Consider the following 15086-nt stretch of genomic DNA (forward strand, 5'->3'; position numbering starts at 1 on the left):
AACAACACAAAACTTCACAAACGTGATCCCCTACCCATACATATGCAGAGTGATGGCATCTACCCGTTGTGGGACTATGTGGAGGCATATTGGCGACACAGTCACATTGTTCTAGTTTTTTAAAAAGTTTTTAGGTTAAATCCAATATGGCTGTCAAAACATGTGACCTGTGATGTCATAAATTTAACATTTCAATATGCATGCAATTTCAGATTTTTAGGATAAGGCATTCGATTAAAACATTTATGGCTGGTGTACCACTTCACCGATGATGTCGTCATCATCATGCTTTTGTTCCCCATTGTGAATACTTGATAATGTGCCAAGTTTCAAATTTTTCCATTCAGCGGTTTCCGAGAAATAATTTTTAATTCTTTGCGTTTACTTCAAGATGGTTGCCATTCCACGTGACCTATGACGTCTCAATTATCATAAGAACATCATATATGATTGTCGCTCCTTCCCTGAAAGTTTCGTCTCAATCGGACATGTAGTTTTTTCTTTTTTCTTTTTTTTGGATACAAGATCAAAGCTCGCATACGAGCTAACATTAATTACAAAAGAAAAACGGACACATAAAAAACATGTAATAAAGGGAGTGGGGAGACAAGATGGGGAGAGAGAGGGAAGCACACAAGCACAACAGCAGAGAACAGGGACATCGGAAGATCTGTAGGAGGGAGAGGACTTGGGGGGAGGAGGCATGGGAAGGGAGGGGGAGGGGGGTTGCTGAGAAAAACGGGGTTTAGCCTGTCTAGATGGATGTACGGACGGACGGACGGACGGACAGACAACCTGAAAACATAACGAAAAGAAAATAGAATGTTCCATTTTTTAGACTTTCCAGTCCCACTCTTCAACAAAAATACGAACTCCCGAATTGGACTTTTCATCAATGTACCTGTAAGTAAAATTTCCCAAATTCCAATTTCCTGCCTGAGTATGGCATGTCAAATTGGATTGGATATTTATGACTGTCACGTGATTTATGAGGTCAAATAAAATAGTTTGTTCTATGTCTTACAATACTCGCATGATTTCTCGTGAAATTAAATTCTGACGTGCCCGTTGAAGAAGCTATCTATTTATTTTGTACGCAATAATGGTGGAATCCCTCCCGCTTCCTTTCACTGTACCCCTCCCACAATCCTCCATACTTGTTATCGTCTCCTCCTCCCACCTCTTCATTTTTCTCTCCACCCACGAGAATATCTGCATATGTAATAAAGAGACGGTACAGAGGCGACACTGAAACTGAAGGAAGAAGAAGAAGACAACAGGAAGAGGTTGCTAGCTTGAACGTTCCGTCGTTCCTGGACGTAAGTTCTTGAACTGAAGGTCAGAAGGAGGAGTGAATGTTTATGAGGGCCGATTGGGTGGGATTGGTCGATCCGTGAGAGTTAGAGAGAGAGAGAGAGAGAGAGAGAGAGAGAGAGAGAGAGAGAGAGAGAGAGAGGGAGAGGGAGAGGACGAGGTCGGGACGTCGCAAGGACTTTGTGGGGTGAGTGACCGGACGTCAACCCAATGTCCGAATTCCTCGGTGTTTGCTCTTTATTATCTAAAGTAAAGTATTGTGGTGTTTCTCCCTCATTGATTGATTGATTGAGTGTGTGTGTGTGTGTGTGTGTGTGTGTGTACACCATCTGTGTGTGTGCGTGTGTACACCATTTGTGTGTGTGCGTGTACCATCTGTGTATGTACCATCTGAGTGTGCGTGTGTGTACCATTGTGTGTGTGTGTGTGTGTGTGTGTACCATTGTGTGTGTGTGTGTACCATTGTGTGTGTGTGTGTACCATTGTGTGTGTGTGTGTACCATTGTGTGTGTGTACCATTGTGTGTGTGTACCATTGTGTGTGTGTACCATTGTGTGTGGGTGTGTGTACCATTGTGTGTGGGTGTGTGTACCATCTGTGTGTGTGTAACATCTGAGTGTGTGTACCATTGTGTGTACCATCTGTGTGTGTGTACCATCTGTGTGTGTGTACCAGTGCGTGTGTGTGTACCAGTGCGTGTGTGTGTACCATTGTGTGTGTGTGTACCATTGTGTGTGTGTGTGTGTACCATTGTGTGTGCGTGTGTGTACCATTGTGTGTGCGTGTGTGTACCATTGTGTGTGCGTGTGTGTACCATTGTGTGTGCGTGTGTGTACCATTGTGTGTGCGTGTGTGTACCTGTGTTTGTGTGTGTGTATGTGTGTGTGCCATGTGTCGTGTTGTGTGCATGCCACGTGTTGTGTGTGTGTGTGTGTGTGTGTGTGTGTGTGTGTGTGTGTGTGTGTGTGTGTGTGTGTGTGTGTGTGTGTGTGTGTGTGCGTGCGTGCGTAAGTCTGTAATCGAGTGCTGCTTCCGACTTGTACAGGTATTAACGTCACGAAGTATTGTTGTGGTAACAGGCTTTGGGCATGCACTGGAGCTTCCTACCAACCAGCTTATCTTCTGTTGAAATATTTAATTGCACAGTGCAGTAATTGTATCCCAAGTACAGTACAATGAAATTATAATTGTGTTTGTTGGAGTGGGGCGTGTGAGTGGGTTTGGGAGAAGGCAAATGTGTGTAGAATCTACGGAGAGGAGAAGTCGGGGTGTGGGAGGGTATATGGACGGTGCGACATGTCGTGGTTGAAAGTAGGTGTCGGAGTAGGGAAATAAGGTTTTTCCTTTCAGCGTCATATTAGGTAGTGGTGGGAATGTGTTGAATTATTTGTCTGCTTGGTTTGGTATCCTCGCCAGAGGAGAGGGTATTGCATTTGGGTCTGTTTGGTAATTGCAAAATCGAAGATCTTTCAAGTACGAGTATGTTGGTTGGTCGCTGGTGTTATTCTGTCTGTCTCTTTGTTTGTCTGTCTGCCTGTCTGCCTGTTTGTCTGTTTGTCAATAATTGCCTACATGTTACAATTTTAAACCTATCTTCACGAAACTTCCCCAAATGGTTGAGTTGATCATAAGTGGGAAGCCTATTTATTTTAAGGTCAAAAGGTCAACAAGGGCCAAATGTCAGCAACTTTGGTCAGATTTATAAAAATTTCATCTGATTGAGTTGACATTTGAAGAGGATTTGCATATATGTTCACTGAATTCAACCCCCAACTATTTTTGAAGTCCCCACAGGCCAAAAGGTCAACATAGGCCAAATTTCTAAAATCTTCAATTTTTATTTGTTTGTTTGTCTCATGAGCATATATGCTAACATAGGCCATAAACACCACCTGGTGGTAGCCAGTATTACATGTTGTCTTTTTTTCAACCAGCACTTCGATAAAGTTCGTACTATTAGAATGCGAGTACGTCTATAAAGTACGTACTATTAGAATGCAAGTACGTCTTTAAAGTACGTACTATTAGAATGCGAGTACGTCTTTAAAGTACGTACTATTAGAATGCGAGTACGTCTTTAAAGTACGTACTATTAGAATGCGAGTACGTCTTTAAAGTACGTACTATTAGAATGTGAGTTCGTCTTTAATGTACGTACTATTAGAATGTGAGTACGTCTATAAAGTACGTACTATTAGAATGCGAGTACGTCTTTAAAGTACGTACTATTAGAATGCGAGTACGTCTTTAAAGTACGTACTATTAGAATGCGAGTACGTCTTTAAAGTACGTACTATTAGAATGCGAGTACGTCTTTAAAGTACGTACTATTAGAATGTGAGTTCGTCTTTAATGTACGTACTATTAGAATGCGAGTACGTCTATAAAGTACGTACTATTAGAATGCGAGTACGTCTTTAAAGTACGTACTATTAGAATGCGAGTACGTCTTTAAAGTACGTACTATTAGAATGCGAGTACGTCTTTAAAGTACGTACTATTAGAATGCGAGTACGTCTTTAATGTACGTACTATTAGAATGCGAGTACGTCTATAAAGTACGTACTATTAGAATGCGAGTACGTCTATAAAGTACGTACTATTAGAATGCGAGTACGTCTTTAAAGTACGTACTATTAGAATGCGAGTACGTCTATAAAGTACGTACTATTAGAATGCAATTATGTCTATAAAGTACGTACTATTAGAATTCAGTTATGTCTATAAAGTACGTACTATTAGAAATCAATTATGTCTATAACGTACGTACTATTAGAATGCAATTATGTCTATAAAGTACGTACTATTAGAATGTGAGTACGTCTATAAAGTACGTACTATTAGAATGCAATTATGTCTATAAAGTACGTACTATTAGAATGTGAGTACGTCTATAAAGTACGTACTATTAGAATTCAATTATGTCTATAAAGTACGTACTATTAGAAATCAATTATGTCTATAAAGTACGTACTATTAGAATGCAATTATGTCTATAAAGTACGTACTATTAGAATTCAATTATGTCTATAAAGTACGTACTATTAGAATGCAATTATATCTATAAAGTACGTGTCCTGAAAATCAAGGATGTCCACAAAGTACTCCAAGCCAGAGCTTTAATCCACTTGAATACGACTCATCTACAAAAGATACAACACTTTTAAGCAAGAATTCTCGTTCATTACAACGGCAACCACAGTAATCCAATGGCGAGTACACGGCATATTTCATTAAATTCATTCTTACCAACTTGAAACCAGACTACAGCAGAAAATGAATCCCATCCTCCCGACAGGTGGTTATATAGAGAGACAGTCAGCAGACACTTGTGGATGGATCATAGAACTGCATGTGTAATGAATGGTCAGGTAGGAGGAAACTGCACGTGCACGATGATGAAATCCTTAGTTTCACACCACAGTACGTACTATTAGAATGTGAGTACGTCTATAAAGTACGTACTATTAGAATGTGAGTACGTCTATAAAGTACGTACTATTAGAATGTGAGTACGTCTATAAAGTACGTACTATTAGAATGTGAGTACGTCTATAAAGTACGTACTATTAGAATGTGAGTACGTCTATAAAGTACGTACTATTAGAATGCGAACACATCTATAAAGGATGTACTAATAAGGATGTGAGTATGTGTTTCAGGAATGTGAGTGCATCTATAATAAATAGCCCCATGGAGGACTGAAGGTTATTTTCCCACGGATTCTGAGATGTTTTAAAAATAAATTTATCTGAATTTGAGGCAAAACCTCCCTTTTCAGCCTCTTGTTGGGGGCGAATCAGAATGGAGAGCAAAACCCCATGAGACCACAATGTTCTTATGAATCGTACAAAATCTGGTCCAAAATTTCACCAAAAATTCTAATTTTAATAATTCTATTAATTTTAATAATTTTACCGAAAAAAATTTGGTCAGGTAGCTTGTGAGGAGATGTTTTAGTGAATATGAGGAATTAGAGGAGGGAGCTCGTGGTCTCCTTTCTAGGGGATATTTGGCCATAGGGAGCACAACTTAAGGTTAGGGAATTGTTACGATGTCACATGACCAGTTTGTTCTGGATCCGGTTGTCGGTTTGTGAGATAATTTTTGATTGAAATACCAATATTTGGGGAAAAAAAAATACTATTTGGCTCCTTTAAATGGGCAGATCTGGATTGGGAGCAACAACCCCATGAGACATTACTCTGTTGATGCTGTGTACCTACCAAAGTTTGTCTGTATCGGTCGGGTAGTTTGTGAGGAGATGTTTTGGTCAAATGTCAACGTACGTATAGCCGGGCACCAGGACCCACTCTGAGGTTATTTCAGAGAAATACTCCGAAACAACCTCAAAATACGTCTGCGCCAGTAAAATGCGTATACTGTACATATGATTAGAACGTGAATCTATACAATAACACCAAAAAGGTTTGTTTGTCCTCTGTATGAACATAACTCAACGTCGTCAATGCATCCTCCACATACAAACATCGCCCAAATCCCGTTACTGATGAATTTCGGGATTATTGTTAACAGATTAGTAATGAGTTGTCGATGTCGAACGGTGTTGTGGTTTAGATTGTTGTGGCGAAGTGAGAAACTGCAGTTTACGTTCCTGCCTTTTTCAGTAAGTTCGACTGGAGGTATGGTCTCGCTGGGTTACCCTGGAGAGCGCTTCGAGGATGTGCTCGAGGAGCGACGATGCAGCAGTGACCTTCTTTTTTCTGCACGTCGCTTCGCTCCACCTACGTACAGGCACAGGTGTCCAAGATCACCTGCTGCGCTGCGCCAGGCGGTGTTGGACTCGCCACGACTTCAACAGGCCATCCGCGAGGTCAAACATGAGCTCCGGCACAGCGGACCGTGACGGGACACCTGCTAAGTGCACCTCTACCTGTCTCTACCCGCCCCACTCTTTTTGTTAAGGCACGAAACACTGCTATAACATATGCAGTGCACCTCAAGGAATGGTCTGCGTGAGTTGGGTAATGGCCATAACTTGGTGACAACTGACAGGTTTTGCTGTGCTGGTGGAGCGTCATTCATTTTGTAAATAGCGTTATCTACGAGTACATATCGTGTATTGGAGTTTGATAGGATGGGCACGTTGGTGGGTAGTGAGGAAGAGGAGGGAGGGGTGTTGGTGGGTACGAGGTGGGTAGTTTTTTAAATCTAGATTAATAATTATACATCACTCAGTCCTTTTTGTGAAAACATTTTGTTACCGAGGAGTCATGCTGAATGGAGAAGGTGGATCAGACTCGGCAAGAGTTGCGAGAGTGAGATAATCTCTATAATCCCTCATGGAGAGTAATCTCTATAATCCCTCGTGGAGAGTAATCTCTATAATCCCTCATGGAGAGTAATCTCTATAATCCCTCATGGAGAGTAATCTCTATAATCCCTCGTGGAGAGTAATCTCTATAATCCCTCATGGAGAGTAATCTCTATAATCTCTGATGGAGAGTAATCTCTATAATCCCTCGTGGAGAGTAATCTCTATAATCTCTGATGGAGAGTAATCTCTATAATCCCTCGTGGAGAGTAATCTCTATAATCCCTCGTGGAGAGTAATCTCTATAATCCCTGATGGAGAGTAATCTCTATAATCCCTGATGGAGAGTAATCTCTATAATCTCTCATGGAGAGTAATCTCTATAATCTCTGATGGAGAGTAAACTCTATAATCTCTGATGGAGAGTAATCTCTATAATCTCTCATTGAGAGTAATCTCAATAATCTCTGATGGAGAGTAATCTCTATAATCTCTGATGGAGAGTAATCTCTATAATCTCTGATGGTGAGTAATCTCTATAATCCCTCATGGAGAGTAATCTCTATAATCTCTGACGGAGAGTAATCTCTATAATCTCTGACGGAGAGTAATCTCTATAATCTCTCATGGAGAGTAATCTCTATAATCTCTCATGGAGAGTAATCTCTATAATCTCTCATGGAGAGTAATCTCTATAATCTCTGATGGAGAGTAATCTCTATAATCTCTCATGGAGAGTAATCTCTATAATCTCTTATGGAGAGTAATCTCTATAATCTCTCATGGAGAGTAATCTCTATAATCTCTCATGGAGAGTAATCTCTATAATCTCTCATGGAGAGTAATCTCTATAATCTCTCATGGAGAGTAATCTCTATAATCTCTCATGGAGAGTAATCTCTATAATCTCTCATGGAGAGTAATCTCTATAATCTCTCATGGAGAGTAATCTCTATAATCTCTCACGGAGAGTAATCTCTATAATCTCTCACGGAGAGTAATCTCTATAATCTCTCATGGAGAGTAATCTCTATAATCTCTGATGGAGAGTAATCTCTATAATCTCTCATGGAGAGTAATCTCTATAATCCCTCATGGAGAGTAATCTCTATAATCTCTGATGGAGAGTAATCTCTATAATCTCTCATGGAGAGTAATCTCTATAATCCCTCATGGAGAGTAATCTCTATAATCTCTCATAGATAGTAATCTCTATAATCCCTCATGGAGAGTAATCTCTATAATCTCTCATGGAGAGTAATCTCTATAATCTCTCATGGAGAGTAATCTCTATAATCTCTCATGGAGAGTAATCTCTATAATCCCTCATGGAGAGTAATCTCTATAATCTCTCATAGATAGTAATCTCTATAATCCCTCATGGAGAGTAATCTCTATAATCTCTCATGGAGAGTAATCTCTATAATCTCTCATGGAGAGTAATCTCTATAATCTCTCATGGAGAGTAATCTCTATCATCTCTCATGGAGAGTAATCTCTATAATCTCTCATGGAGAGTAATCTCTATAATCTCTCATTGAGAGTAATCTCTATAATCTCTCATTGAGAGTAATCTCTATAATCTCTCATTGAGAGTAATCTCTATAATCTCTGATGGAGAGTAATCTCTATAATCTCTGATGGAGAGTAATCTCTATAATCTCTCATTGAGAGTAATCTCTATAATCTCTGATGGAGAGTAATCTCTATAATCTCTCATGGAGAGTAATCTCTATAATCTCTGATGGAGAGTAATCTCTATAATCTCTGATGGAGAGTAATCTCTATAATCTCTGATGGAGAGTAATCTCTATAATCTCTCATGGAGAGTAATCTCTATAATCTCTGATGGAGAGTAATCTCTATAATCTCTCATGGAGAGTAATCTCTATAATCTCTGATGGAGAGTAATCTCTATAATCTCTGATGGAGAGTAATCTCTATAATCTCTCATGGAGAGTAATCTCCACAATCTCTCATGGAGAGTAATCTCTATAATCTCTCATGGAGAGTAATCTCCACAATCTCTCATGGAGAGTAATCTCTACAATCTCTGATGGAGAGTAATCTCTATAATCTCTCATGGAGAGTAATCTCTATAATCTCTGATGGAGAGTAATCTCTATAATCTCTCATGGAGAGTAATCTCTATAATCTCTGATGGAGAGTAATCTCTATAATCTCTGATGGAGAGTAATCTCTATAATCTCTCATGGAGAGTAATCTCCACAATCTCTCATGGAGAGTAATCTCTATAATCTCTCATGGAGAGTAATCTCCACAATCTCTCATGGAGAGTAATCTCTACAATCTCTGATGGAGAGTAATCTCTATAATCTCTCATGGAGAGTAATCTCTATAATCTCTGATGGAGAGTAATCTCTATAATCTCTCATGGAGAGTAATCTCCACAATCTCTCATGGAGAGTAATCTCTACAATCTCTCATGGAGAGTAATCTCTATAATCTCTGATGGAGAGTAATCTCTATAATCTCTGATGGAGAGTAATCTCTATAATCTCTCATGGAGAGTAATCTCTATAATCTCTGATGGAGAGTAATCTCTGTAATCTCTGATGGAGAGTAATCTCTATAATCTCTCATGGAGAGTAATCTCTATAATCTCTGATGGAGAGTAATCTCTATAATCTCTCATGGAGAGTAATCTCTATAATCTCTCATGGAGAGTAATCTCTATAATCTCTCATGGAGAGTAATCTCTATAATCTCTCATGGAGAGTAATCTCTATAATCTCTCATGGAGAGTAATGTCTATAATCTCTCATGGAGAGTAATCTCTATAATCTCTCATGGAGAGTAATGTCTATAATCTCTCATGGAGAGTAATCTCTATAATCTCTCATGGAGAGTAATCTCTATAATCTCTCATGGAGAGTAATCTCTATAATCTCTCATGGAGAGTAATGTCTATAATCTCTCATGGAGAGTAATCTCTATAATCTCTCATGGAGAGTAATCTCTATAATCTCTCATGGAGAGTAATCTCCACAATCTCTCATGGAGAGTAATCTCTATAATCTCTGATGGAGAGTAATCTCTATAATCTCTGATGGAGAGTAATCTCTATAATCTCTCATGGAGAGTAATCTCTATAATCTCTGATGGAGAGTAATCTCTATAATCTCTCATGGAGAGTAATCTCTATAATCTCTGATGGAGAGTAATCTCTATAATCTCTGATGGAGAGTAATCTCTATAATCTCTCATGGAGAGTAATCTCCACAATCTCTCATGGAGAGTAATCTCTATAATCTCTCATGGAGAGTAATCTCCACAATCTCTGATGGAGAGTAATCTCTACAATCTCTGATGGAGAGTAATCTCTATAATCTCTCATGGAGAGTAATCTCTATAATCTCTGATGGAGAGTAATCTCTATAATCTCTCATGGAGAGTAATCTCTATAATCTCTGATGGAGAGTAATCTCTATAATCTCTGATGGAGAGTAATCTCTATAATCTCTGATGGAGAGTAATCTCTATAATCTCTCATGGAGAGTAATCTCCACAATCTCTCATGGAGAGTAATCTCTATAATCTCTCATGGAGAGTAATCTCCACAATCTCTCATGGAGAGTAATCTCTACAATCTCTGATGGAGAGTAATCTCCACAATCTCTCATGGAGAGTAATCTCTACAATCTCTCATGGAGAGTAATCTCTATAATCTCTGATGGAGAGTAATCTCTATAATCTCTGATGGAGAGTAATCTCTATAATCTCTCATGGAGAGTAATCTCTATAATCTCTGATGGAGAGTAATCTCTATAATCTCTGATGGAGAGTAATCTCTATAATCTCTCATGGAGAGTAATCTCCACAATCTCTCATGGAGAGTAATCTCTACAATCTCTCATGGAGAGTAATCTCTATAATCTCTGATGGAGAGTAATCTCTATAATCTCTGGTGGAGAGTAATCTCTATAATCTCTGATGGAGAGTAATCTCTATAATCTCTCATGGAGAGTAATCTCTATAATCTCTGATGGAGAGTAATCTCTATAATCTCTCATGGAGAGTAATCTCTATAATCTCTCATGGAGAGTAATCTCTATAATCTCTGATGGAGAGTAATCTCTATAATCTCTCATGGAGAGTAATCTCTACAATCTCTCATGGAGAGTAATCTCTATAATCTCTGATGGAGAGTAATCTCTATAATCTCTGATGGAGAGTAATCTCTATAATCTCTGATGGAGAGTAATCTCTATAATCTCTCATGGAGAGTAATCTCTATAATCTCTCATGGAGAGTAATCTCTATAATCTCTCATGGAGAGTAATCGCTATAATCTCTGATGGAGAGTAATCTCTATAATCTCTGATTGAGAGTAATCTCTATAATCTCTGATGGAGAGTAATCTCTATAATCTCTGATTGAGAGTAATCTCTATAATCTCTGATGGAGAGTAATCTCTATAATCTCTCATGGAGAGTAATCTCTATAATCTCTCATGGAGAGTAATCTCTATAATCTCTCATGGAGAGTAATCGCTATAATCTCTGATGGAGAGTAATCTCTATAATCTCTCATTGAGAGTAATCTCTATAATCTCTCATGGAGAGTAATCTCTATAATCTCTCATGGAGAGTAATCTCTATAATCTCTCATGGAGAGTAATCTCTATAATCTCTCATGGAGAGTAATCGCTATAATCTCTGATGGAGAGTAATCTCTATAATCTCTGATGGAGAGTAATCTCTATAATCTCTCATTGAGAGTAATCTCTATAATCTCTCATGGAGAGTAATCTCTATAATCTCTCATGGAGAGTAATCTCTATAATCTCTCATGGAGAGTAATCTCTATAATCTCTCATTGAGAGTAATCTCTATAATCTCTCATTGAGAGTAATCTCTATAATCTCTCATTGAGAGTAATCTCTATAATCTCTGATGGAGAGTAATCTCTATAATCTCTCATGGAGAGTAATCTCTATAATCTCTGATGGAGAGTAATCTCTATAATCTCTGATGGAGAGTAATCTCTATAATCTCTCATGGAGAGTAATCTCCACAATCTCTCATGGAGAGTAATCTCTATAATCTCTCATGGAGAGTAATCTCTATAATCTCTCATGGAGAGTAATCTCTATAATCTCTCATTGAGAGTAATCTCTATAATCTCTGATGGAGAGTAATCTCTATAATCTCTGATGGAGAGTAATCTCTATAATCTCTCATGGAGAGTAATCTCTATAATCTCTGATGGAGAGTAATCTCTATAATCTCTGATGGAGAGTAATCTCTATAATCTCTCATGGAGAGTAATCTCTATAATCTCTCATGGAGAGTAATCTCTATAATCTCTCATGGAGAGTAATCTCTATAATCTCTCACGGAGAGTAATCTCTATAATCTCTCATGGAGAGTAATCTCTATAATCTCTGATGGAGAGTAATCTCTATAATCTCTCATGGAGAGTAATCTCTATAATCCCTCATGGAGAGTAATCTCTATAATCTCTGATGGAGAGTAATCTCTATAATCTCTCATGGAGAGTAATCTCTATAATCCCTCATGGAGAGTAATCTCTATAATCTCTCATAGATAGTAATCTCTATAATCCCTCATGGAGAGTAATCTCTATAATCTCTCATGGAGAGTAATCTCTATAATCTCTCATGGAGAGTAATCTCTATAATCTCTCATGGAGAGTAATCTCTATAATCTCTCATGGAGAGTAATCTCTATAATCCCTCATGGAGAGTAATCTCTATAATCTCTGATGGAGAGTAATCTCTATAATCTCTGATGGAGAGTAATCTCTATAATCCCTCATGGAGAGTAATCTCTATAATCTCTCATAGAGAGTAATCTCTATAATCTCTCATGGAGAGTAATCTCTATAATCTCTCATGGAGAGTAATCTCTATAATCTCTCATGGAGAGTAATCTCTATAATCTCTGATGGAGAGTAATCTCTATAATCTCTGATGGAGAGTAATCTCTATAATCTCTCATGGAGAGTAATCTCTATAATCTCTGATGGAGAGTAATCTCTATAATCTCTCATGGAGAGTAATCTCTATAATCTCTGATGGAGAGTAATCTCTATAATCTCTGATGGAGAGTAATCTCTATAATCTCTCATGGAGAGTAATCTCCACAATCTCTCATGGAGAGTAATCTCTATAATCTCTCATGGAGAGTAATCTCCACAATCTCTCATGGAGAGTAATCTCTACAATCTCTGATGGAGAGTAATCTCTATAATCTCTCATGGAGAGTAATCTCTATAATCTCTGATGGAGAGTAATCTCTATAATCTCTCATGGAGAGTAATCTCTATAATCTCTCATGGAGAGTAATCTCCACAATCTCTCATGGAGAGTAATCTCTATAATCTCTCATGGAGAGTAATCTCCACAATCTCTCATGGAGAGTAATCTCTACAATCTCTGATGGAGAGTAATCTCTATAATCTCTCATGGAGAGTAATCTCTATAATCTCTGATGGAGAGTAATCTCTATAATCTCTCATGGAGAGTAATCTCCACAATCTCTCATGGAGAGTAATCTCTACAATCTCTCATGGAGAGTAATCTCTATAATCTCTGATGGAGAGTAATCTCTATAATCTCTGATGGAGAGTAATCTCTATAATCTCTGATGGAGAGTAATCTCTATAATCTCTCATGGAGAGTAATCTCCACAATCTCTCATGGAGAGTAATCTCTACAATCTCTCATGGAGAGTAATCTCTATAATCTCTGATGGAGAGTAATCTCTATAATCTCTGATGGAGAGTAATCTCTATAATCTCTGATGGAGAGTAATCTCTATAATCTCTCATGGAGAGTAATCTCTATAATCTCTGATGGAGAGTAATCTCTATAATCTCTCATGGAGAGTAATCTCCACAATCTCTCATGGAGAGTAATCTCTACAATCTCTCATGGAGAGTAATCTCTATAATCTCTGATGGAGAGTAATCTCTATAATCTCTGATGGAGAGTAATCTCTATAATCTCTGATGGAGAGTAATCTCTATAATCTCTGATGGAGAGTAATCTCTATAATCTCTGATGGAGAGTAATCTCTATAATCTCTCATGGAGAGTAATCTCTATAATCTCTGATGGAGAGTAATCTCTATAATCTCTCATGGAGAGTAATCTCTATAATCTCTCATGGAGAGTAATCTCTATAATCTCTCATGGAGAGTAATCTCTATAATCTCTCATAGAGAGTAATGTCTATAATCTTTCATGGAGAGTAATCTCTATAATCTCTCATGGAGAGTAATGTCTATAATCTCTCATGGAGAGTAATCTCTATAATCTCTCATGGAGAGTAATCTCTATAATCTCTCATGGAGAGTAATGTCTATAATCTCTCATGGAGAGTAATCTCTATAATCTCTCATGGAGAGTAATCTCTATAATCTCTCATGGAGAGTAATCTCCACAATCTCTCATGGAGAGTAATCTCTATAATCTCTGATGGAGAGTAATCTCTATAATCTCTGATGGAGAGTAATCTCTATAATCTCTGATGGAGAGTAATCTCTATAATCTCTCATGGAGAGTAATCTCTATAATCTCTGATGGAGAGTAATCTCTATAATCTCTCATGGAGAGTAATCTCTATAATCTCTGATGGAGAGTAATCTCTATAATCTCTCATGGAGAGTAATCTCCACAATCTCTCATGGAGAGTAATCTCTATAATCTCTCATGGAGAGTAATCTCCACAATCTCTCATGGAGAGTAATCTCTACAATCTCTGATGGAGAGTAATCTCTATAATCTCTCATGGAGAGTAATCTCTATAATCTCTGATGGAGAGTAATCTCTACAATCTCTGATGGAGAGTAATCTCTATAATCTCTCATGGAGAGTAATCTCTATAATCTCTGATGGAGAGTAATCTCTATAATCTCTCATGGAGAGTAATCTCTATAATCTCTCATGGAGAGTAATCTCCACAATCTCTCATGGAGAGTAATCTCTACAATCTCTGATGGAGAGTAATCTCTATAATCTCTCATGGAGAGTAATCTCCACAATCTCTCATGGAGAGTAATCTCTACAATCTCTGATGGAGAGTAATCTCTATAATCTCTCATGGAGAGTAATCTCTATAATCTCTGATGGAGAGTAATCTCTATAATCTCTCATGGAGAGTAATCTCCACAATCTCTCATGGAGAGTAATCTCTACAATCTCTCATGGAGAGTAATCTCTATAATCTCTGATGGAGAGTAATCTCTATAATCTCTGATGGAGAGTAATCTCTATAATCTCTCATGGAGAGTAATCTCTATAATCTCTGATGGAGAGTAATCTCTATAATCTCTCATGGAGAGTAATCTCCACAATCTCTCATGGAGAGTAATCTCTACAATCTCTCATGGAGAGTAATCTCTATAATCTCTGATGGAGAGTAATCTCTATAATCTCTGATGGAGAGTAATCTCTATAATCTCTGATGGAGAGTAATCTCTATAATCTCTGGTGGAGAGTAATCTCTATA

The 15086-nt window shown here is 38.0% G+C and overlaps 1 protein-coding gene across 1 annotated transcript in view; it reads left to right on the plus strand.

Annotated features, from left to right (window-relative positions):
* Window positions 1-1236: 1236 nt before the first annotated feature.
* Window positions 1237-15086, plus strand: part of GNPAT (glyceronephosphate O-acyltransferase) — a 67949-nt gene continuing 54099 nt past the window's right edge. The window contains exons 1-2 of the mRNA XM_068116199.2: window positions 1237-1501; window positions 5943-6148. Coding sequence (XP_067972300.1) covers window positions 5960-6148 — 189 coding nt within the window. The 5' untranslated portion in view covers window positions 1237-1501; window positions 5943-5959. The remainder of the gene's footprint in view (window positions 1502-5942; window positions 6149-15086) is intronic.

Source organism: Myxine glutinosa, chromosome 5, assembly GCF_964187855.1.
Source record: "Myxine glutinosa chromosome 5, kmMyxGlut1.1, whole genome shotgun sequence".
NCBI classification, from domain to species: Eukaryota; Metazoa; Chordata; class Myxini; order Myxiniformes; family Myxinidae; genus Myxine; species Myxine glutinosa.